Source organism: Salarias fasciatus, chromosome 4 (genome assembly GCF_902148845.1).
Source record: "Salarias fasciatus chromosome 4, fSalaFa1.1, whole genome shotgun sequence".
NCBI classification, from domain to species: Eukaryota; Metazoa; Chordata; class Actinopteri; order Blenniiformes; family Blenniidae; genus Salarias; species Salarias fasciatus.
Genome location: NC_043748.1, coordinates 15,134,701 through 15,156,991, shown reverse-complemented (window position 1 = coordinate 15,156,991; position 22,291 = coordinate 15,134,701). Strand labels below are relative to the sequence as shown.

General features: G+C 42.2%; 1 protein-coding gene across 1 annotated transcript in view; it reads left to right on the top strand.

Moving 5' to 3' along the window:
* The first annotated feature begins 15,323 nt into the window (after positions 1-15,323).
* The window catches only part of fam20ca (FAM20C golgi associated secretory pathway kinase a), a 36,937-nt gene continuing 29,969 nt past the window's right edge, over positions 15,324-22,291 (top strand). Inside the window, exons 1-3 of the mRNA XM_030088692.1 lie at positions 15,324-15,890; positions 16,368-16,552; positions 20,217-20,295. Coding sequence (XP_029944552.1) covers positions 15,352-15,890; positions 16,368-16,552; positions 20,217-20,295 — 803 coding nt within the window. The 5' untranslated portion in view covers positions 15,324-15,351. The remainder of the gene's footprint in view (positions 15,891-16,367; positions 16,553-20,216; positions 20,296-22,291) is intronic.

Sequence of the window (22,291 nt, the reverse complement as noted above, 5' to 3'; positions counted from 1 at the left end):
CAGGCGGAATTGGATATGAGAGAAGAGAAGAAACAACAAGCAAATGCTGGTTTCTGACCTTGACCTCACTTTGCCTAGCACACCGGTGCGCTTTTGAAACGATTTAATTCATTTCAGTTCAAGAGCTTCCAGACTGAGCTAACGTATCCCGCTTTTGGCGTTTCTTTTTGTCAGTTTAGCCGCTTCTGTTATCAGTCACCTCTTCACCTCAGTGACCCTGCAGTTAATGATTAAGTCCCGACTCATGGCTTGTCCGTATCTGGGCTCACCCAGGAGTGGCTGTCCCTCGGCAGGAGGATCACGGGTGTTTTATGGTTAAAGAGTACTTAGTTCACTTGTGCTTTATTCCCCTATCATGAAGCGGCACTCATTGTGTGGCGCGGTCCTATAAGTACACACTGAAGGCTTTTGGATTTGCATAATGACCAGCTGCAGACTTTAAAAGCTGTAATCAAGTTCCTCAGTGAATCTATAAATGCTAATTAGATTCATTGAAGACCCCATGTTCAGAAAAGAAAAACACAATTTAATGTGCCTTCCAGCACTGTTTAAGTGTAGGGTGAGCTGAACAAATGAATTCGAGGAGACCAGCGCTTACTGGAAATTTTCCCTATTCTTACTCGTCACTTTTTTTTCCCCCTTTTCTTTATGTGAATAACATTACCCTTTCCAAATATTATGAAATACTCTTTCAATATATCCTCTGTTTCTATTTTCAGAACAGCCACAAACACACTTTTTTTTTTTCCTTTTCCGCTGACTCTTTGACCAGTCTATCGAATTCACTCCCAGTGGACTGGAGAAACATTAGTACAGCTCGCTCTGCTTCGCGCCAGAGGCGACAGGATGGGAGGGATGGGATACGGAGCATAAGGACAGCCTACAGTGCTGCTGAATAAAGACATTTAAGGCCGCGTTCGTGTGTGCGTTTTTTAGGAGTGGAGAGCATTTCTCATTTTCTAAGTAAGTTGGATGAAGTGAACCTGAGATATTCGAGATTATACTGCATTAGTGGATGATGAGTATACACATTTCTCAACTTCCATCTATCTGTATGAGTTGTGCTAACCACTGATGGTATTTTTTCACAGTGAAATTGAACGCATTTTGCTTGCAGTCCACGGAGTCGATATGTTTCACTCAGTTACGGTGAACACCTGAATAGGAGCAATACAGAAGACAAAGAAAAAAGATTGATTACAAGCTCGGCAGCTGTTTACGTTTCACCGAGTTCAACATGACGATGAACAATCAGAATAATCATAACTGACGACATAAAAGCGATGTCTTTTGATTTGATAGAAAAGAATTCCAATCAACGTAAATGAAAAACACATCCCACAATAACAGTAAATGCACTACACTACTTACATCCCCAAGTAACTCGCTAAATAGATCTTCACTTGTATAATTAAACACCCACATTCTCCCATAACTGACTGCATAATACGTAGTGTACAACTCATTTAATTAATTCCTTTTGAATCAAGTTAATTTATTTTTCTCGAGGTGGAAGTTGACGTGTAAAAATAGACAGCGTGCATCTTAATTCAGATTATTTTGCTGCCACGTTCACACCTGTGCATTATGATAGCATCGAGTGGTTACATCAGTATGCGACTCCACAAAGCTTCAGCCCAATTAAAGTAACGCGTTCTAAAGAAGAAATGCGGCTCCCTTGTTTAGGAAGAGTTGTCGCATCATAAACTGGTGGAGGCAGATGGGGAGACGAGCTTGGGAAGAGATTGTATATTTGCCTAACATTTTTGCTGTGATCCTATGAGACTGGCGCTTCAATGAAGACGAGCGATAAGCCAGGCAGAAGCTGGCATGAGGCGTGTTGCTGGCTATGAGGCGATGTCAAACAGCCTGCCAGGCTCTGATATTTACTGTGCAGAGCACCAAATACCAAGAGAGAGAAATCAATTCAAGCCATTTGTCGTTTGCATTAACAAGAAAACCTGAAAATGTGCTTTAAACGAATATTGCTACAAATGTATTCCTCTTAAATTACAACTTTTAACCAGTTGTACATTATGTTTTCTGTTTTTGTAGTATGATGGTTGTCTTTTATGGTCAATTTTTATATTTTCCATATTAATTCAGATGGCGGGAAATGATTACTGTTCATACAGGGCAAATATTAACGCACACACACACACACACACACCTTCTTGTTTGATATTTGTTGCAGGTAGCTATTCAATAAAAAGTTTCACCAGTCAAACAGATTTTTAAGATGAAAATACAAAGGGGCAGTTGCAGCTCAGCTGTGTCAGCAATGAAACTGCTGCATGTTTAAGACCGAAGGCTTTTTCCTCATCAGTTTCTGCCAGATTGATCACACAACATCCCGAATGTATCTTTGGGTGTAATTTCCATTAAGAACCAAGATGCATGTAATGCTTTTCATCATGTTTTAACTCACAGATTGGCATCATCTGAACTGATCTGTTTGAGGACACCCATTACACAAATAAGCCGTCACATGCTAATTCCTGAAGTTGGCAGTGTCATACTTAAGCTGATTATATCAGAATCAGTCTGTCTGTTTGCGTTGCTTTTTAATTTTGTGACATGAAGCTCATTTCGTCTGATGCCATTGGAAAAAGCGAGCATGAATTTACATGGGTACAAGGACAGTTTAATATAATAATATCATCTGACAGTACACTAATGCCTGTCACTGGACATGCTTAAAAATGATATTGATGAGATGTGCTTAAACAGCCCTCTCACCCTCAGCACTCATAGGCCTGCAGACTATCCTCACTGATGAATATTTAATCCCAACGTACAACACCAACATTTGTCCTCGGATGAGACGTGAAGCGGTCAGCGTTTTTCTGAAAGCTCGGGGAGACAACGCACTACCGGCGCATCCAAATTTTCTTATGCTTCTTGGCACAGGCACACACACACACACACACACCCGCGCAAACACACGCCCTTGTGTCGGCAGCCTCAAGCCGCCCCCTGACTAAAACTACTTGTTTACTCAGTGATGCCATGTTGGCTTCCAGACCGCGGTGACCTGGGAGCAGGGTAACTTTCTGCAGCCTAGCTTGCCCCGTAACTGCTGTCCCTGGCTGAAGATCAAGGCTGTCTGGGTTCATTCAAAAACACAACCAGCGAGAGGCGAAATCCTAAACACTGCGTGAAGCAGAAAGCACAACGGAGAGGATTCTGTTGACAGCACAACTGACGCATGATAAACATCATCTGTCACTGCAGAGCACTTCAAAATTACCTGCTCTGTTATACGTAGTAAATTATACTCTTCATGTATCATAACAGATATTGTAGATTTTACTGTTTTCTTTCATTGTCTGCCGTTACGTTTTTTTTTCTCATTTCATGTGACAAAGAGTTACTGATTCAAGTGTTCAGTACAAAACTGATTATGTGTGGGATGATAAATATATTGAGTTATAGCAGATTTAGCAAAGCTGATATATTGTACAACAAGTTAGACCAAGGTTTTGTTTGTTTGCCTCAAGAGAAAAGTGGATGATCGATGAACTGAGCACGCAAGAGAAACTGCAGAGCCAGCTGTGACACCGCTGCCTGGAATACCTATCGACAGCGGCGCCTGAGGTGACCCAAAGGTCATCAGGAAAAATATATAGATCACACTCCACTTCATGTTTAATTGATTTTGTTGAAAAAAAACAGAGACAAAATAAGCTAAAGTGTGGAGGAAGGCTGTGTGAGACAATTGGAAAATGTGAATTTGTTGCTCATAAGGTTCAAAACAAAGGTAAAAGGTTAAAAATCTCACTGTTAAAGATGGATGGTGTCAACAAACAAAATCATTTCCAAACAAAAGGTCCGACTTTAATGAGTTAAGCAAGTTTCTGCCCAGTGTGGCATAAACAAGTTGTTCACCTGACACCCTGCGGCCTCATCACCGGGGACAGGGCTCAGCTCAGCCATCAATAGGCAATTATTCTAATGCAATTAAACATGACTCTTCCTCTCTTCTTACAATCGATTCTGATCATTTCCTCTAATCACAGGAAATGTGTCATCGGGGTCCAGCGGGGGTGTCACTCCTGTAATTAAGCCTCAGCGCTCCTCACCGTGAAAACCACCAAGCAAAACAGGCCACTCGCCCCCACTCCTTAACCTCAGCCTTCCTTGGCAGCATCCGGTGCTGTCTAATTATGGGCTTCCAGGATGAAAAGTCATGGCCAAACACAACATAACCCAGCAGCAGGAGAGCCACCGTCTCTCTCTCTCTCTCTCTCTCTCTCTCTCTCTCACACACACTGACATTGTAATGAGAGGCGAACTGACTGCCTGCTGCTCACTTGACAAGCTGAGCTCTGAGCATGTATGTTTTCATATATTTGTGCGTCTGCTTTGACTTTTCACGTCTGAGTTTTGGAGGCACGGCCAACGCCCCGCTATGACCTATGTGTCAACAAGTGAGTGGGAGCAGAGCAGTAACAGGATGTGGCCCATGAGGGACCCAGCAGTAGGATTACAGCCATGCCAAACTGTTGTGTAACAAACAGCTTGTTAAATCATCCAGAGCCAAGAGGAGGAAGTGAGAGTCAGCGGCTGCCCTGTCGCAGGCGTACCCCGCACGTATTCTTAAATCAGTGGAGGGGGACGCCACATCATCGCACTAGCCGTCTCTCTGTAGTTGTGCCGACCCACAACATGTCGTGCTAACCTGGCACTGCTTCTCGATCTCTCGGCAGGTTATCGCACACCGGTAAGACCGAGGGAGATCACAGAATTTAAATGACGCTGAAGTGGGCCGCATTAGATATCAATGTATGATCAGAAAAAAAGATCTGAAAAAAATATTTTATTAATTGTGAACGTCAGTCATATTTTTTTAGAATGTAACTTTTTTTCTTAAATATGAAAAAAGTCTGGATTTTACCTCTGCAGCAGGTTTGTTTCTGTGCCAAAATCTCAGAGCGAGATATTTTCTCATTTTAGAGTTGAACATGTGTTCTTGATTTTCTGAGAAATGGTGGTGGTTATTGGATTTCAACAATATTTTGGAATTGCATTAAAAAGAAATTGATTTAACTCTCGGAGTGGCCTTGCAGCACTTTTTTTTTTTTTAACATTGTCATCAGCTGAATTGAACCGTGTGTAGAAGCTTTCTGAAAAAAAAATCCTTCAAAAGCAAATCAGTTTTGTGAAATGACCCTGGCAAGGACACAGTTTGGTTCAAACTAAACTTGGTTGGAAATGTTTTGGTTGGAATCAAGATGTGGTCATTTAGATTGGTTCTAAATTACACTTTCCTTCTGTTTCTTTAAAACGAAGGTTGTAATTATATCAATTTGTGTGAGGTTGAGGAATGGCAATGGTTAAGGTTAAAAGAAACCGGCATTGGTCACTTCTTGAAAATTGCAATCACTTTGAATCGGTCCTTCTGATTCAGGCCACATGCTGAAACGACTGGCCCCACTTTCCTTTTGGAAGACAGAGCTGTGGACTGTCCTGCATTGGATGGGAAACAGTAGTAAAAGATATTAAAAAAAAACCACTGCAGTGTTTAAGTCACTGTTTTCCTAATGAGTCCAGCTACCTTATAGAAATGACCTCAGTGGCCTTTGACTAAACCGTGGCCACGATATCTGAAACTCCACACTGAATTCTACACTGATCCATTAATCACCTGTAGCCCACGTGGACATTGATTTGGCATCAATTTGCTTATTGGCCATCGGGAGCAATTCTGGCCTTTTCCTCCGTGCACTGGGTTTCATTTCCACGGCGTCCGCACAGCCGAGGCACAAATCCTGCGACTCCAAGACTTTTGTATGGCAAGCTACAGGCAATATCCAAAACATGTATTATTGGAAGTGACACCTCCCTAACAATATCATCATTATTCACTCATGCGCATTACTTTTGTTTGGTTGAGCAGTGATCCAGCTTCAGCCTTGCTGGAGGAGATACAGCCTGTGATCTCCCTCTGAGGCATCACAATCTGACATCCAGAAAGCTAATGTGACAGCATATTACCACTGCAACCGAGCTTACCAATAACCTTGCTGCAATATGAGAGTGTGTTCTGCTACAGTGAGCGGTCATGGGCCCGTCCTCTCTCAGTATTAGGGTATAGTTGTCACAGCTTTGGACAAGGCGGTAATTTAACCTTCCAGGCCAGTGAATGGGATTTTCGACAGTTGTTATTTTCTTGTTAGCAAAAACGCGGCGTGAATGAGGAGTTGGCGTTACAACAATAATAAATCACTTCCTCCTACGTCGTCAAAGGCAATGACATTAAAGCAGGTTTCTGTGATAAGCTTAATAACCCACGAGTTGAATGTAAATTGAAAACATATTCCTTTCACCCTGAGTTCGTTAGTCTTTTGTTAGCTGCTTAATTGAGGGCATGGGCTGTCAGCTCTGGCTAAATTCACAAACCCCTTGTCATAACGATGACTTCGACGCACACGCACACACGCACACACACACATCGTAGCAACCACAGAAACACACTCTGGAAGAAAGCTGCTCTGTCAAAGCAGTGTGGCTCACTCGTTTACCATGTACAAATTAATACTTTCTCACAGTCAGTCGTTGCTTCTTTACAAACAATTACTGTACCAGTTGTTTAAAAATGTATCTAGTTGCTTGGTGAAGTAATTTCACTGTTATGTCGTGTGTCGGTCTGTCTCTGATTCAATCATGATGCTCACCTGGAATTGTATAACTTTTATTTAGGGGGAAATGCTCTATATTTTGGATATTAGTGAGTAAATGTCACCTTTTGTTTATTATAGTCTCACGTGGCTGTTGGAGGACTCCAGCAAACAGGAGTTTATTCAAATAGTAACAGATCTTCTCTTCACTGGAAACAACAGCTCCCAATAACGCTAAAGCTAAGAGCTGGAGCTTTTGCAGTTGATCTGAAGGATTGGTTTAACAGTAACAATCTATGTTGACAATATTCATTATTTCTCGGCTTTCTTCTGGGCGTGTCAGTATCTGGTATCGGCAGAGGAAAGGTGTAAATTTGCTCTCATGAATGTTTCTGATAAATATTGTATCTACAGAAGCGGGACTGGAGGTTTTAAGTAACTTCAATCCAGCAGATAATTGAACATTTTTCAAGGAAACGTCTCTTTGGGGATGAGAATCAGAATGTAAGATGTGTTTACAAAGAGCAGGTCTCAGACTCCTGTTGGGATCACAGCCTGAGAATATTCAACAGAATCTTTTTTTTTTTTTTTTCAAAAATCCAAGGCTGCAATCTTTTCCAAATCATCAAAATATTTGTTTGTTTAAAAACAAGTCAAGGAGACAGTGTGGACAAGTTACCTGAGGGTGAATTTATCACAAGCAAGCCTGAAACAAAGAACGGAGTGGATTCATTTCATTTAGTCCAATTATTGTTGGAAATGCGATACTTCTTCAACAGGCACCACCAAGAAAAGAGTAGACTTTCCATTTGCTGTCATTTTGGAGTCTTTTTCTCCGAAGCAAGCTCTCAGAGGAGTTGGTAAACATGAGCGTGCTCCGTTAAGCTCACTTATGTCACGTTGCATCATCTTCTCCACCATTTGTTCAGCCATCAGGGAAGTACAGTATATCCCAGCAGTGGCGGCACGATAACACAAAGTCATCAGTCTGTCACACGCTAACTCACACTCACACTCACACTCACACTCAGTCTGATTAGAATCTTCAATTCTCTCGGGTCTCGGTACGGAAGGTCACATACAGTTTACAACTCAAAACTTCAATAATTAAGAGCCATACGCTCAAATATATACACTCATTCAGCGAATTAGACATAAATATGTCATGGATTTGTGACACTTCATTGGGTAAATCATTCTTTCGAAGCATTCCGAGCTGACACTGCTGGGTCAGTGACATTCACAGATCACATGAATAAATAGCTGCACTGAACTTTGAGATTTGAGCTGCTCGTGTAGGATCTCTTTGAATTTTAAAAACTGATGTGGATCATGAAGCACCTGACAAACAAAAGTTTTCAGTTTTGCTCTTTGCAAGAGATTTATCTGAATAGTTGGTATGAAACTGAGTTTCTAACAACTTTAAAAACGCACAAAAGTAGTTGAAATATCCTGGATAACATACTGTAACAGTTATCGGGTAACACGTTGCATTAACAATATTACTTTTTAGGTAACAACGATGGCACTGACTGTGTGCATCAATTATCATGTGATGGCTGCTTAAATAAATGTGTTTGATGTGGATCACTAGTCTCAAACAGCCTCCACAGTCAACAGAGCTAAAAAGCTCAACATGCAGCATCGCCATAATGCTATAAGTTGGATTTGAAATATTTCCATCCCTCTCGATCAGACTGAATCAGAGGTGTGTGTGACCCAGAACTGAACGGCAGATAGCAACAATACTGCAGTGAAAGCTAGCTACCTTACTGCGAGCAAAAACTGCTTGAAAGCCAAAGTATGAGTGTGAGTTTGTGGAAATATGTGTGCTGATGGCTGCAGAATTCATGCTGCCAAGAAAGTAACAGCGTTTTGCCAAATCCATCTAGTAACAAACTCTGGAAAGAAAAGATTTCAGAATGTACTTATTCTCATCAAAACATTTCAGGTGGTTGGAAACAAAAATGACGGGTGTTTTTATGCTGCTGTGCATCTTCCATGGTGATAAAACTGGGCTTGACGGTGCTGCTGGTCTTTGTGTTTGTTGTGTTTTGTGAATATCTCCTTGCATATCGGTTAGTAGAGCATTTTGTCTTTCCATCGGAAGGCTGCAGGTCCAGTCCAGTTGTGTGTGAATGTGTTTAACAATGTAAACCACCTTAGGGGTTCCTCAAAAAAATGCCCTAAAAGTGAAAACCATTTATTATTAATTATGTTTCGATCCAAAAAGTGAGCTTTTGATAGAGTGACAAATAGTTAAAAATAGAAGGAAAGCAAAAAAGTGAGCATCCATCATGTGGCCTTTAATACCGGTGAGACCTTGAGTAACAACAAGGTGTCAACTCCTTTGTCAGAGGATGATGGACAGATGAGAGTTGGCCGCTGAGCACTCCGGTGACAGATGAGCCGGCGGCTGCTGTAACACTGTCACGTCTTTTTCAGAGCAGTCCGTCCACTTCGGTTCACCAAATCACACCAAGTCCGCGCCACCATGCTTTCTGCGCCTGGTGCCTAGACTTCAAGGTCGCAGCCTTCTGTCCTCAAATTTAAAATCCCTGAGCTCAGTTTTTACTCTTTGAGTCTTTGAGATAAAGAGATCATCTCAGCAGGATGACTGTAGAGCTGCGCGTCATGCCAGTAGTCTCATTATTCCAACTCTGAGTCGTGCTGTGACTGGCAGAGGGTTCAAATGAAAGACTAATATAGTCCGTGTGCCAGACTGGTGCTTCATATTGAAATTCATATTAGACATTAAAGGGAGTGTGACCCGGTACATTAATGCATTCATCCTTTTCCATTTGACTTTTTGCACAGTAATTGAGACTGAAAGCATCTATCCAATCAATCTTTTATACCCGTTTCATCTAAGTTAGGGTTCTAGGGCGCTGGAGCAGCTCCCAGTTGACTGTGGGCTGAAAGAGACGTACACACTGGATCGACACACAAGTTAGTAATTAACCTGACACACACATAGGAGGAGCCAGAATAGCAAGATAAAAGAAATGCATGCTTAGGGAAACCATGCAAGTTCCACATTAAGCCTGGAATCGAACTGGGTCTTAATCAGTGTGAGTATACAGTGCCAAACGCTACCCCACCGTGTCTAAAACTTTACATGCACACATGTGCGTAGCAACTGTTTCCACTGCAGTGTTCGCCATCCATCCATCTTTTAAACCGCTCTATCAGGGTCACAGCGGTCTGGAGCTGATCCCAGTTCATTACCGGTGAAGGCAGTGTGTACGCCCTGAACACAGGGCAAACACAGAGAAACACACACTCACACACACTCACGTTCACTTCACAACCAATTTAGAGTGAACAGTTTACCTCAAATAATGTTTTTCAACAGTGGGAGGAAATCAGAGTACCTGAAGAAAATCCAAGCAAACATGAGGGGAACATAAAAAAAAAAAAGAAATCCACACACCAAGGGACGTCTTGCTGTGAGGTGAGAATGCTAACCACTGCACCACTGCTGCTTCAATGAAATAATCTTGATTAAAAGTGGAGAAAAACCAAACTTCTCTGCATTAGTAGGTGGAATTATCCAGCCTGAAGCACACACACCTACGGTCAATAATGGGCTCTTTCCACAGTCTCTCCTGCACGTCCCTGAAGAAGTCCATTTTCAGCTGGTTCTCAGTCAAGTGAATAAATGTGTCATTACTCGGCATCCACCCTCACACTCATTTTCTCTCTGTCTCTGTCACTGGTTCAGACTCGCTCTGCCACACCTTCCTCTGTTCCACCCCGCCAGCAGTGCCCAGTGAACAGCCATTTGTCAAAACAACATTTTTATGGCTATTACATGGTCACATTATTCTCCAATTATAATTTCTATACTTGTGACATTTACACAGTCATTTATCTCTCATCTTGAAATTAGCTGTTAACAAATCATCAGGCTCATGAAACTGCCTAACAGGGCTTGATGTGAATGAACTTATGTCCTTTTATGAAACGCAGTGATAAAAATACACACATATTTTTTTAAATAATTATTGCTCCTAAAGGAGGAATGAGTGTGTGATTAATTGCATCGGAAATAGCCTCATCTTTTTCTTTTTCTTTTTTAACTGGTGCTAAAACGATTTATTTACATTGCTATATATCCATAATTCCTGTATAATAGTTTGTTGTTGGTGTGGTGTCAGAGCTCAAGTTAAACTTTGGAAAGTCTGCTGCCAGACTCAGGAGTAGACGAGGCCCCAGGTCAAACACTGAAACACAGACAGACAACAAGAAAATATACCTTAGTGGATTCCAACAGGCCAAACCAGGCTAGAATTCAGAGTATGCATTGATTTTTTTTTCCCCCCTTAGTTTATCTCATCCATCCCTCTCTCACTTTTTCCACTTTAAACAAAAGGTGATTCATTCTTTAATACCCAAGGCTAATCAAAATGGCACAAGACTTGCTTGTTTAATGACCTGCCGCTTGACTTTTAGTCCCTGTGAAATCTGGACGACTTCATTTTGAGTCCCTTTTGCCTTCTTTGGGTCAAAGGTTGCAGAGTTTCTTCAGGAGAGGCAGAAGTAAAGTAGATGCAGCAGAAAGATACTTTGGAGTCCAGTAAAATATGCTCTGAATACTCTGAAAGAGTCTGCAAGATAATTTGCAATAGCTATGATGAAGAATGTAATATAATTGTAATAAATTCATTTCTTATTACAATTTGCAGAATTTGAGATAAAACTCTTATGTGACATGATAATTCCACACCTGGTTCAGTCTATGCTCCTGATCAGTAAAGTCATCCAGCATAAAAACAGCTAAATAAAGCACGCCTAATTTATTTGTTTTTATCATATTCTTATGTATTAGTCATATGAAAACAACTGCAGTTGCTTCCCAAAAAGAAAAAAAAAAAGTTGTTACCCCACTGACATGCTTACACCTCTCCTGCAGTCCCTCACATGTAGCCCACTTTTGTTTTATACTCTTTGAATAAAAGGAAATCACATAAATGATTCAATACCTTGTGAGTATCAGTGGTTTCTCGCATGTCTGCGTGTGCCAATTTGTTTTGTTTGGAGTGCGAGATGAATCGGGACAGCAGGCTCGCCTCTGGGAGAACAATTTGTTTGCTTGTTAGCTTTAAGATCCTGTTTTATTTAGATGCACAAATCTGGCGGTGGCATGAACTCCAACTCAGCGCCCCTGGGAGGAGGGGCAGAAGCCAAGTGAAGCGCTTCCAATCGTGCCCACTTGGTGAGCCTCACACTGCTCACACACACAAGCCAAAGAAATATGTGTAATTAGTTCATTTTATTACTTTCTCTAATTTAGCTGAGCTGAAAACCATTTTTTTCCTCATGCATTACATATCGTTAAGTCTGCCTTGTAACAGAAATTCAAATAGACTTTCTGAGTATGCCTTTATTCCCATTATGAACTTCATTTCAGTCAGAATAACCCTTTTTAATCCGATGATTTTTGCAAAGAAATTAAGCCCAGACAATCATAGTTTGTGATTTTTTTTTATTTATTTATTTATTTATTTTTTACTCCTTGGCAATTCAACTTAATGGAGCCTTCCAAAAATAATTATATAGAAACAATTTGCCTAACAGAAGGCTGACGTGTTTATGATATTCCTTGGCAGTGGATTATTGTTTCAAAACAATAGCTCATCTTAATGAGAAAGCTTTGGATTACAAGTCGATGAAGCCATTGTTTGTAACTGAATGTAAAGAGGCAGCAATGCACAGCTACACTCTTATGCAATTGAAAATCTTTTCTAACCATCTTAATTAATCTTGATTAAAATCTATAACAATATATTATATTTTAAAGTGAAATACAAATGTAGCACTCACAACAAAAATTATGATTCACTCAAAGTCTGCAACTCTATTATACTTTTTCTTTATCGGATTGCTTATATTTGCTCAATTTTACATTTTAATCAAAACTCAGAATGAAAGTTTAAAAAAAAAATGGGGAAAAAAGCACAAAATATAATTTGCAAATAAGCATTAATTTACAAAAAGAGTACAGTGCAGGCAAAAAGGACCTCTTAGGACTTAATTTCTACATTTCTACTTGATAAAAGTGGATCTTCTTATAGTTTCATTAAATTTATCCATATATTTAAATACTGTTTTGTCCAGGTCAAGGTTCTCAGGGGATAAATTGGATCCCTTGGCAAAAGCAGGATAGATCCTGGAAAGGTTGCATGTCTATTAGAGCAGAAACACAGGGAGAAAAGGCAAATTCCTCAGTGAAAGGCCCCCAACCAGACTTGAAACATATGAGGAGAGTGATATTCACTCCTCCACCATATGACTCATTGGGTTTAATGTTTATTTACATGCTCAGAGACGATTCCATATAGCCTTTAAACCTAAACATGGAAAATATCAAGACACAGATATGAGCAACTTTTAGATAGAATTTTTCACCCAGAAGAAAAAAAAAACTTTTACAATTGTTCGGAGCTTTTTCACTGATATTGGGAGTAGAAGAAATGTTGACTAAAAGCCGGGAATATTCTCCACAGTGGGCGTCAGATGCTTACCCCTGCACCAACCAACACTTTCGCAATGGCAATGCAACAAGATGTATAAGAACTGTCTCCTTATATGTTACTGTTTGTAAATTAAATTTGATCTTGAATGAAGGGTTTTTTTCCTCTCAGAAGTTGGAAAAAAAAAAAAAAAAACACAAAACTGAGCTCCGGTTGAAGATGGCAGTATTATGTTCAGACAGCTGCATCCACAAGTCCAACTGTGTCTGCTGCTCGAAGAAGGATATGAGGAAAGCTTTCAAGCAGATGCACTACTGTGCTGAACTTCTCGGCAGACTCCTGCAATTACGTTCTATATAATTAGATGCATTCTGCTGCACAGAGATCACAGTAAGTTACTACAACTTGCATTGTGGACTCGGCTAGTTTGCTTTTTAGGCTGGATGTTCTCCGTGCTGCAGGTACTCTAATCTGCTGCAGGGTCAGGAATTAACACTTTACACCCACCGGTGAATAATGTGCCATATACTTACTAAAAATGTTGATGATTGGATACATTTTGGACAGTGGAAGAATGATAAAAGTGTTAATGAGTAGTTGTTTGTAAATGCAGAGTAAAGCGAGCTATTTTTTCTATATTTGGAAAACCTAAATGCACACATACAAACAAAAAAAGATGAAGTAAGCTAAATACAAATACATAACTATACAAAACAAGGTTATTGTTGGAGAATGACTTGTTATTACTCAATTTCTCATGCTCTAATGCACTTCTATTTGCTCACAGATAACAATTATTGGCAGGAGCTTCATTAAAGTTCATGTGTTGAGTTTGCATGTTCTTCTGGAAGGTCACCAGGTTTGTCACTTCAGGGTAAAGTGAGCTTCGCCTGCTAAGTTTAGGAAATCAAATATGTGTTGGAGCTGAGCTGAACAAAAAATAAACATCCAAAGATACGAAAAAAGATTCTTGTGTTGGTTTGATTTTCACGCCTTCTTTGAAGCGATCTATTTTTTTCAGTCTCTAATACACCTTTGTACTCACAGTCAGATAATAATAAATCACCGGAAGGAGTCCCATTCAAGAAACCCTCACTTCTGTCCCAGAGTAATATTAGGAGTCCGTCCACAGCGGGCCTGGCGCTCATTCATAATGCAGCTCATGAATACAACAGTGAATTTCAACGATTGCCTATTTTGCTTGTGACCCCTTGGCTGGTCCTCAAGGACCCTTCAGGACCCTCAGAGCTCCCTTAGAGGACCAGTAGATTATTGTGCACTTAAAAAAAAAGAAGTGGAGGGGGGGTGCACAATGATACAGGTTGTGCCAACGCCCCCTGGCTGTGCACGGGAGACCTGCAGCCTGAAAGGATTTTTTTTTCCTCTTCTTCTTCTTCTCCCCTCAGCTCGCAGCGCTTCATCCCTGAAGCTCGCCTTTCATGTCGCTCGTGCTCCTTGTATGTGCGGACGCAGCCAATCTCTTCCTCCTGACGCCGCTGAGGCTGGGCTCGCAGGGCTTCCATCATAATATTTAACACACCCACCCTGGATGAACACTTGGAAGGGAGACAAGGCGCTGTTGAGAGGACAAATCACGAGCAGGATCCCGGCACCTGCCAGCAGCCAGCCAGCCCCCCTCGGAAGAGGCGCAGCATCCTCGCAGCGGATCACCTGTTATCCTTGTGGATCTTTTTGATCAGTTTTTTTTTTTTGTAATTTTTTTTTTTTAACCACTTACTCCAAACATAAAGGAGGCTTTGGTTTGCGGATTGAACCATATCATTCTCTCGCAACCTGTCACTTTTTTTTTATTTTATTTTTTTATTTTTGTGCACGAGCACAGTTATGACACATTTGACACCTCACTCCAGGCTGGCATCGCTACAAAGAAGCAGGTTTGAGGGCTATCGATGCTCTTATCTTTCCTGAAAGCTCCATCCAGCCCGCCGTCCTCTGACACTGTATCCTATTCAACCAGGCAATGAATGAAAAGCATTTATTGAGCCGCTGCCAGTGAAGAGTCCAGCTCCGTCCACCTGTCTGGGAATGAAGAACTGGGACTACTGCGAATAACAGTCCACAATGGAGTTTCCAACACAGCCCGATGCTCATTATGTGTGCAATGATCACAGAAAATCTCAAAACTAACATCGCCGCCTCTTCATCGCCAAACATTGTCGGACATCCATGTCGGCGCCGTAAGGTGCGCTGCGCTTGAATCTCACTCCGTGCAGAGAGGAAAGACGAACGCGAAGATGATCCTGTTTCGCAAATTCAGAGTGTTGATACTCATGGTGTTTCTGGTCGCGTGCACCATGCACATCATGATAGACTTGCTGCCCAAGCTGGAGAAGCGGGCGGCGGGAGCGGACGGCGGGGACGGCGGCTGTCAGTGCGCGCAGCACCCGGGCGGGGAGGCGCAGGGCTGGGGGAAGCAGCGCGCGGAGGCGGGCTGGCCTAACAAGCACACGCTGAGGATCCTGCAGGACTTCAGCAACGAGCCGAGCTCCAACCTCACGTCGCACTCCCTGGAGAAGATCACGGCCGCCGGGGACAAGGCGGACTCGCCGCGGCGGCTGAGACCCGCGGCGGGGAAGGCGGAGGACCACAAGCCGCTCATCGGAAACGCGAGCAGGGGGCGAGCGGTGGCAGCGCACGGTGCCTTCCGCCTGGCGTCTCTGTTTGATCATCCCCTGTACAAGGTTGACCTTCCTGCCCTAACGGACGACGATACCTTATTTAATGTCAACACTGACATCAGGTTTTATCCCAGAGCCACAGGAAACCAAGGATGGTGAGTTGATAAGAATTAATTACACTTAAGTTAGAGTGAAAAGAGATGCAGAGAGAAAGTAGGTTGAATGTTTTTGTGTGTGTGTGTTTGCTCAATAAAGAAGAAATCTCTTCTATCTATCTATCTATCTATCTCTATCCTTCAGTGTTAGTGTCCACTCATCCATCTGTGAGCATCCACCCAATCCTCTTTCCTGCCAAACCTTCTTCCCTCTTATCCATTCGCAGCATTACATTTCTGATTTCATCCTGCAAGATTTTCTTCATGTTCTTGGATTACCCTGCATTTTAACCATCTGTTGTCAGCATCATGTTCTGTGCCAGTTCTTTCTGAATCAATTATGCTGCTGCTCATAGTCTCTATTAATAGTGTTTCATGCAGGAGCAAAGAGGAAATCTATCGCGCTTAAACTAAAAATACACTGAGAAACAGTCAGTGGTTTATGGTGGACCTTATCTTGTGTGTGTGTGTTACAAGGCACAACGAGGAGGGCAACGAGGATGAAGACGAGTTTTCCCCCACCGCTGAGGTTACAGCAGAGTCTTACCCCAACTGGCTCCGCTTCCACATTGGGATAAACCGCTATGAGTTGTACTCCAGACACAGTCCTGTGCTGGACGCTCTGCTCAAGGACCTGGTCACGCAGAGGATCACCAGTGTGGGTGAGTCAGTCAGGGACAGCTGGGTCAATAAGGTGTGTGTGGACTGTTTGCTTTGACTTAAATGTCAGGCTTTCAACTTCCATTATTATCAACGTCATTTTGTATACCTACAACAAAAATTGCTTGACATCTGAAACCTTTCCCGATCAGTTACATGATTCTCATTGGAAAATATACTGTATGTTACAAAATGCAATATGCAAGACTGTGGAGCAGTGTCAAAAGACTTAACTGTGTGCATCTTTCTCATCTGTTGGACCATGACTCACAATCTGTGTACAGCTGTGTCTACGACAAGGTGTGCCTGTTCATGTGTGTCCGAAAGAGGAAAAAAAAATCACAGATATCTAACCCTTTATCTGCATTTCTGCCTATGTGCATGAGTTTATGAATCACCCTGTGGTCTCTCCTTTTCCTGGAGCGCAATATTGATCCTCACAATCCATGTTTATCAAATAATGCGGTGTGTAAGGGAGCATATTTGTTTCGATCAGCAGGTTGTTTCATAGCTCACGGATTCCTTAAATCATTAATAATGGTACAATACGAAGGTCGTTACTGCTGAGACTTGTTCAACTCTGTTAAGGCTAAGTATATCCCAATCCATGTGTTCTTATTCTTCTGTTTTGTCTGGCCATCAGGAATATTTATATAGAAAACATGCACTGTGCCTAAAACAGAAGATAAAAACATAAATCAGTGGTTTATATCTGAAAAGATGACGCTGAAAAAAAAACTGACCAGGTAAAATGGAAACAACAGAAGAGCAAGTTAGTTGAATCTAAAAACATTGCTTTTGGTCCCTAAAATGCCTGTTGCAGTCTGTACGTTAAAAATGATTTGAAAAATGATTTGTTTTTAAAGCTGATGAGAGTGGAGAGTAAACGCTCTGTGAAAGTGAGCATCGATACATTAGATTGGAGCTGCAGCTTTGACAATGTTGCACTATGAAACTGAGAAAAGGAGAGCGTGTGTCCACATGTTAAAAGCTATTGGATATCAGAAACATTTAAAAAGGTGGGTCTATTCTACCGTATCATACCGTGCGTGGATGTTCTTTTCCATGGTTTATCTGGATGCTGTTTCCGCCAGCTCAGCCAAATTTGCTTTGAATAGAGGAACTTTCATTTTGAAATGCTGGATTAGACCATGATTAATAATCACAACTGCAGCAATGACTCTCTTTATCTGCTTTAGGATTACCCTTTTTTTTTTTTTTTTTGCCTTTATGTTCTTTTTTCCAGCTTTGTCCACCTTCTCATTATTATTAGTCCGCCTATCTCTCAGAGGCAGCTTACAATAAGTCATGCATGCATCTCTGTCTGCACTCGGGAGGGTTTTGCTGTCTTTTCATTCATATTTTTTTAAACCATGCTGACCTCAACTATGTGCAAACTGTAGCCAGACACACCTTTAAGGCCACTGTCTGTAAAAAAAAAAAAAAAAAACTGCAGTGTGTGTCTGTGTCTCCCTCAAGTATGCATTACAGCACTTGAGCATTATAATTAGCGCACACACTTACTACTTATCTGTCTCACTAAAATGACAAAACAGAGACAGCATTAGAAAGTTTTCCTCTTCAGCAGTTTCTCCTCAGAATTGCCCCCCCCCCCCCCCCCCCCCCCCCCTCCTCCTCCTCCCTCCTTTGTGTCTGTCTCTCAGTCAGGGCAGGCTGTAGCCTTTTGTTCAGTCATCAGCTGAACTCATAAATCATACGCACAGCTCCGTGAGATGGCACAGGTGAGAGCGGGATGAATTTATCATCACGCCAAGAGAGTGGGATCTGATGCTGGTGGGAGGCCTGGAGCTTTCTGAACGACCGGTGAACAGGAAGGAGGAGGGGAAGAAAAGAAAAAAAAAAAGCAGGGGCATTGATTCATTTGGACTCTCTTGGAAAAACAGAGAGATAGATGGGCGGATCCACACGAGCATATACATTTACACAGTTGCCGAGACAGATGGGAGGCTGTCAAGAGCGTCCTGTTGAAGTTTGTTGTTCAAGTCGTGTGTGACTGCATGTCAGCATCGACACAATCAAGAGAGGGGTTTTCACCAAGGATTACCTTTTGCAGCTTTCTATTCGGGACCAAATTTTACGAAGCCCAGCACTGAGTGGTGAATTGAGGCCACAGTATTAAAACATAGTTCAGGCATTTCCAATCTCCTAAAGCATCGAGTCCAACCATTACTCTGGAGCACCGTCCCTTTGACCTGGTCTCAGCAAATCTGTCACATGTGTAGGCCTAACGCGCTCGCTGTATTCTTTGGCTTTGACATCGCTCAGTGCCCGCTTTCTGCCATAAAGGAAAAACAGCTCAGATCGGAGGTTATGGAGGCTGTACTGCTGTGTGCAACAGTGTATGCAAAATCCAAAGCTTTAGAAAATGAGTCACGCTAAGTGGTGAGACTTGCCAGCACTGAGTAAGATGAATCAAGACAGACAGAGCTTCTCGGAGAGAATGTGAATACAAGGATGACATATATAAATAAAGCATGGGGTTGGGGGGGTGGATTAAAAAGACAAAAACAAAAAAAAAAAAAAAGGAGAACAAACTGTGAGAGAAAATAAAAAGAGAGTCAGTAAAGACAAAAGACGGCTCTGAGCAGGGGGTAGAGTCCAGCCAGCTACTCATCCAGCAATCCAGTTAGTAGCAGGGTCCACCAGCGATATTGGGGTGAGGCAGAAGTGCCCTTTTGTGTAATATGCTTAAGTTAATATGCTGTAATAAATAAGTCAATCTCCCAGAAGCCTGGCCATTGTGAACAGGCCAAGCAGTCCCTTTGTTTGTGTCCGGGGAGCTCACAGTGAGTCTTGGTCACCTGAGAGACACTGTGGACATGAGAGGAAGTCGGACACATACTGTATGTGCTGACTCCCGCCTGCAGCTGCACACGCTCAGTTCGTGGGAGTGAGAATGGAAGTGCCTGCGAAGAGTCCGAGGTGTGCTAGACGGCTCTGACTGACAACGCATGCAACTCACGAAGAGCTACAGAGAAAGATCTGGTCTAAATCAGATTTGTTACAATATGTGTCACGTGCACGTAAACAGACATAGATGGAAACAGTGCATTTCATGATGATTCAGAGATGAGGTGAGCGCAGGATACACGAGGCAGAGGAGTCTGCAGTCAAACTGTAAACACGGTCATTCAGTCATTTCCAATCACATGCGGTTCATAATGCATTGTTGGTGGACTGAATGTGCAAAAACTGCGAGACTCTCTCTGACTTAATTACAGATTTTACTGTCTGTCTCAGAGAGACGTGTTGTTTTAAAGATGCATGCATGCTCCCGGAGAAGTCAGTCGCTCAGCCTCATTCAGGCAAATTGCCCATTTCGTGTTCCCTCCGTCAGACGCAGACCTGGCGGCAGTTGCCAGCAGATGCTTTCCATGCCGCGTTTTGCTCTCAGTCACTTCTCCTGCTCAGTCACACCCAGCTCTAACTGCCACAATTGCACTTTGATTGTACAGTGTCTGGTAAAATGGTCAGCAGATGTGATGGCTCCATTATGCATTCATGCAAAATTGCCCGCTCCAAATTGGCAAATAACTAAACAGCTGTGCATGTGTGCGAGTGTAAGTATGTGTTTGTGTGTGAGTGTGTGTTTACGCTTCAAACTATTTAGACAGTGATCTAACATCTCACTTGTTTTCCTCCCAGCCATGAAATCAGGAGGCACCCAGCTGAAGCTGATCATGACTTTCCAGAACTATGGACAGGCTTTGTTCAAGCCCATGAAGTAAGTAACACACAAACACAGAAAATACAGCCGCAGTCTGGATATTTATGCTTTCTGAATGGTGCTGGAAGCTGTTATTATTCAGGTTAAAACTCATTTCCAAATACTTTAATCATGAAACTATTCTCATCAAAGATTTAATGCGCCCATTTATAGTGGGGCAGGTTTCAAAAGGGCCTGCAAACTCTCCTGTGAGTTTTCTGTGCTGCTTGGTGTGTTCATATAGGCAGCTCAGCCCTCCGTGTGATCTTTTTTTCTGATGGGGAATCATCTGTCTGCTTTTTAATTAACATCAACAGGCTTATGTGTTAATTAAAATGAGCATTGAGCCATTGTGAAGATGTCTTACGGGAGGCATATATGCTGGCGAAGGCACGTTGCACTCGAGGAGGAAATATCCTCCTCCTTTGCTGTCTTGAGTTTTGAACGATGAATTCCCAGGCCAGCACGGATAAACAGTGTCCAGGCCAACTGGGCTGCAATCAGCAGTAATTGCTCAGGAGCTTGGTGTGATTGCTATGAAATGCTGAATGGTTTTCAACATGACAGCCCCAACGGAGAGCATTAGATTGTGGGGAGAGAAGAAGACAGCCTCTCAGACTGCAGGTATGGCAGCTTTACTCGTTTACATATGCATCAGTGGCAACTCAGAGATGCTTGAATAACAGTTTCTTTGCCCTGAAATGACCTTTTTATTTTAAGGTCAATCAGTTGCTGACATACAGAACATGGGCCATTGTTTACAAAATCACCCGGAGAGAATGTGGTCCACACTTTGGCAATTGGAGCATCTATTGTGGTTTTCATACACACAAACCTCTCAAGTCAAAAACAACACCCAGCAGGCATCATCAACATAGTCATATCTGACAACAACGGAGGTTACCCTGGGTTTGTATGTGTCTCTGTGGATAAATTTGAATAGATATCACTGGGCTTGTGATTCAGAGGATGCTACTCGGCAAAATGGACAATTGGACAATATTTTGACATTCGTGCGTGCAAGTATTGTGATGTATTTGGGGTGTACTGCTCAGTTGGGTGGATGATGGGTGAAAGAAAAAGCATGCATTGTGAGTCATGCTCAGATTAAAGGCTGGTGGCGATGAGGACAGGAACAAAGTTGTGTGTCGTCTGTAGTGGTGCAGTATTTCCATAAAATGTCTGCATCAAGATGCACTAAAGTCCAACTGAAGTTCAGCTGAAACACAAAACAGGTTTTCCAATATTGTCAAACCTTATAGGTCATATTGAATTTCACCTCATAGGTGCAATGAATGCCAACTTTCAAACATAATAGCAGGGTCTGGATGTACAGCTCTGTCCAACAAAGTGCAAAGTACAACAGAAAGTGCTAATTTGTCGGAATAGATATGCGTGTCGCAGTCTCTCTTGGTTACTGTCAGAAACTATTTTGACAGTAATTACATGTCAGTTTTGGAATTACATGCTACAGACTCCTGCAGCTCTTTATTTAGCCTGTCATACTTTATCCAAGCTTCTTTCTTTGACTGTCACAATCATCCGTCTCAACTGTTTACAGATTTAATAGAAAGTTCCTCGGAGCGGAAATACAGAAATATCAGAGTTTTCTGAGAGGCATAAAGCAGGAAAAAAAAATCACCTTTGTTCTACTTTTGTTCGAGCGCATCGTGAGGTTTAGCTGTTACTGTCAGTGTCACGGCGCTGATGTGTTCTATTTTAGGAAGGCTGCGTTGCATTGTGGGTACAGTAGTTTCGATCCTGTCTTGCACTGCTTTTCTTCACCTGTCCCATTGTGCAGCATCAAGTGGTGCTTCAGAGAGACTTTGATGTTTCATTCCTCCTTTGAGCCAAATGTAAATCTCCTCAGTGCCCTGGGCCGGCAGATTGTGCAAGCTGACGTCTTTCCAGACACCTCCACACGATGTTTTCTCCATTCAGCTCTCCGAGAACGTTTAAGGCTTTCTTTTATCGTCCTACCTCACTCGAAGATTGCATTTGATGATTTAAAGTG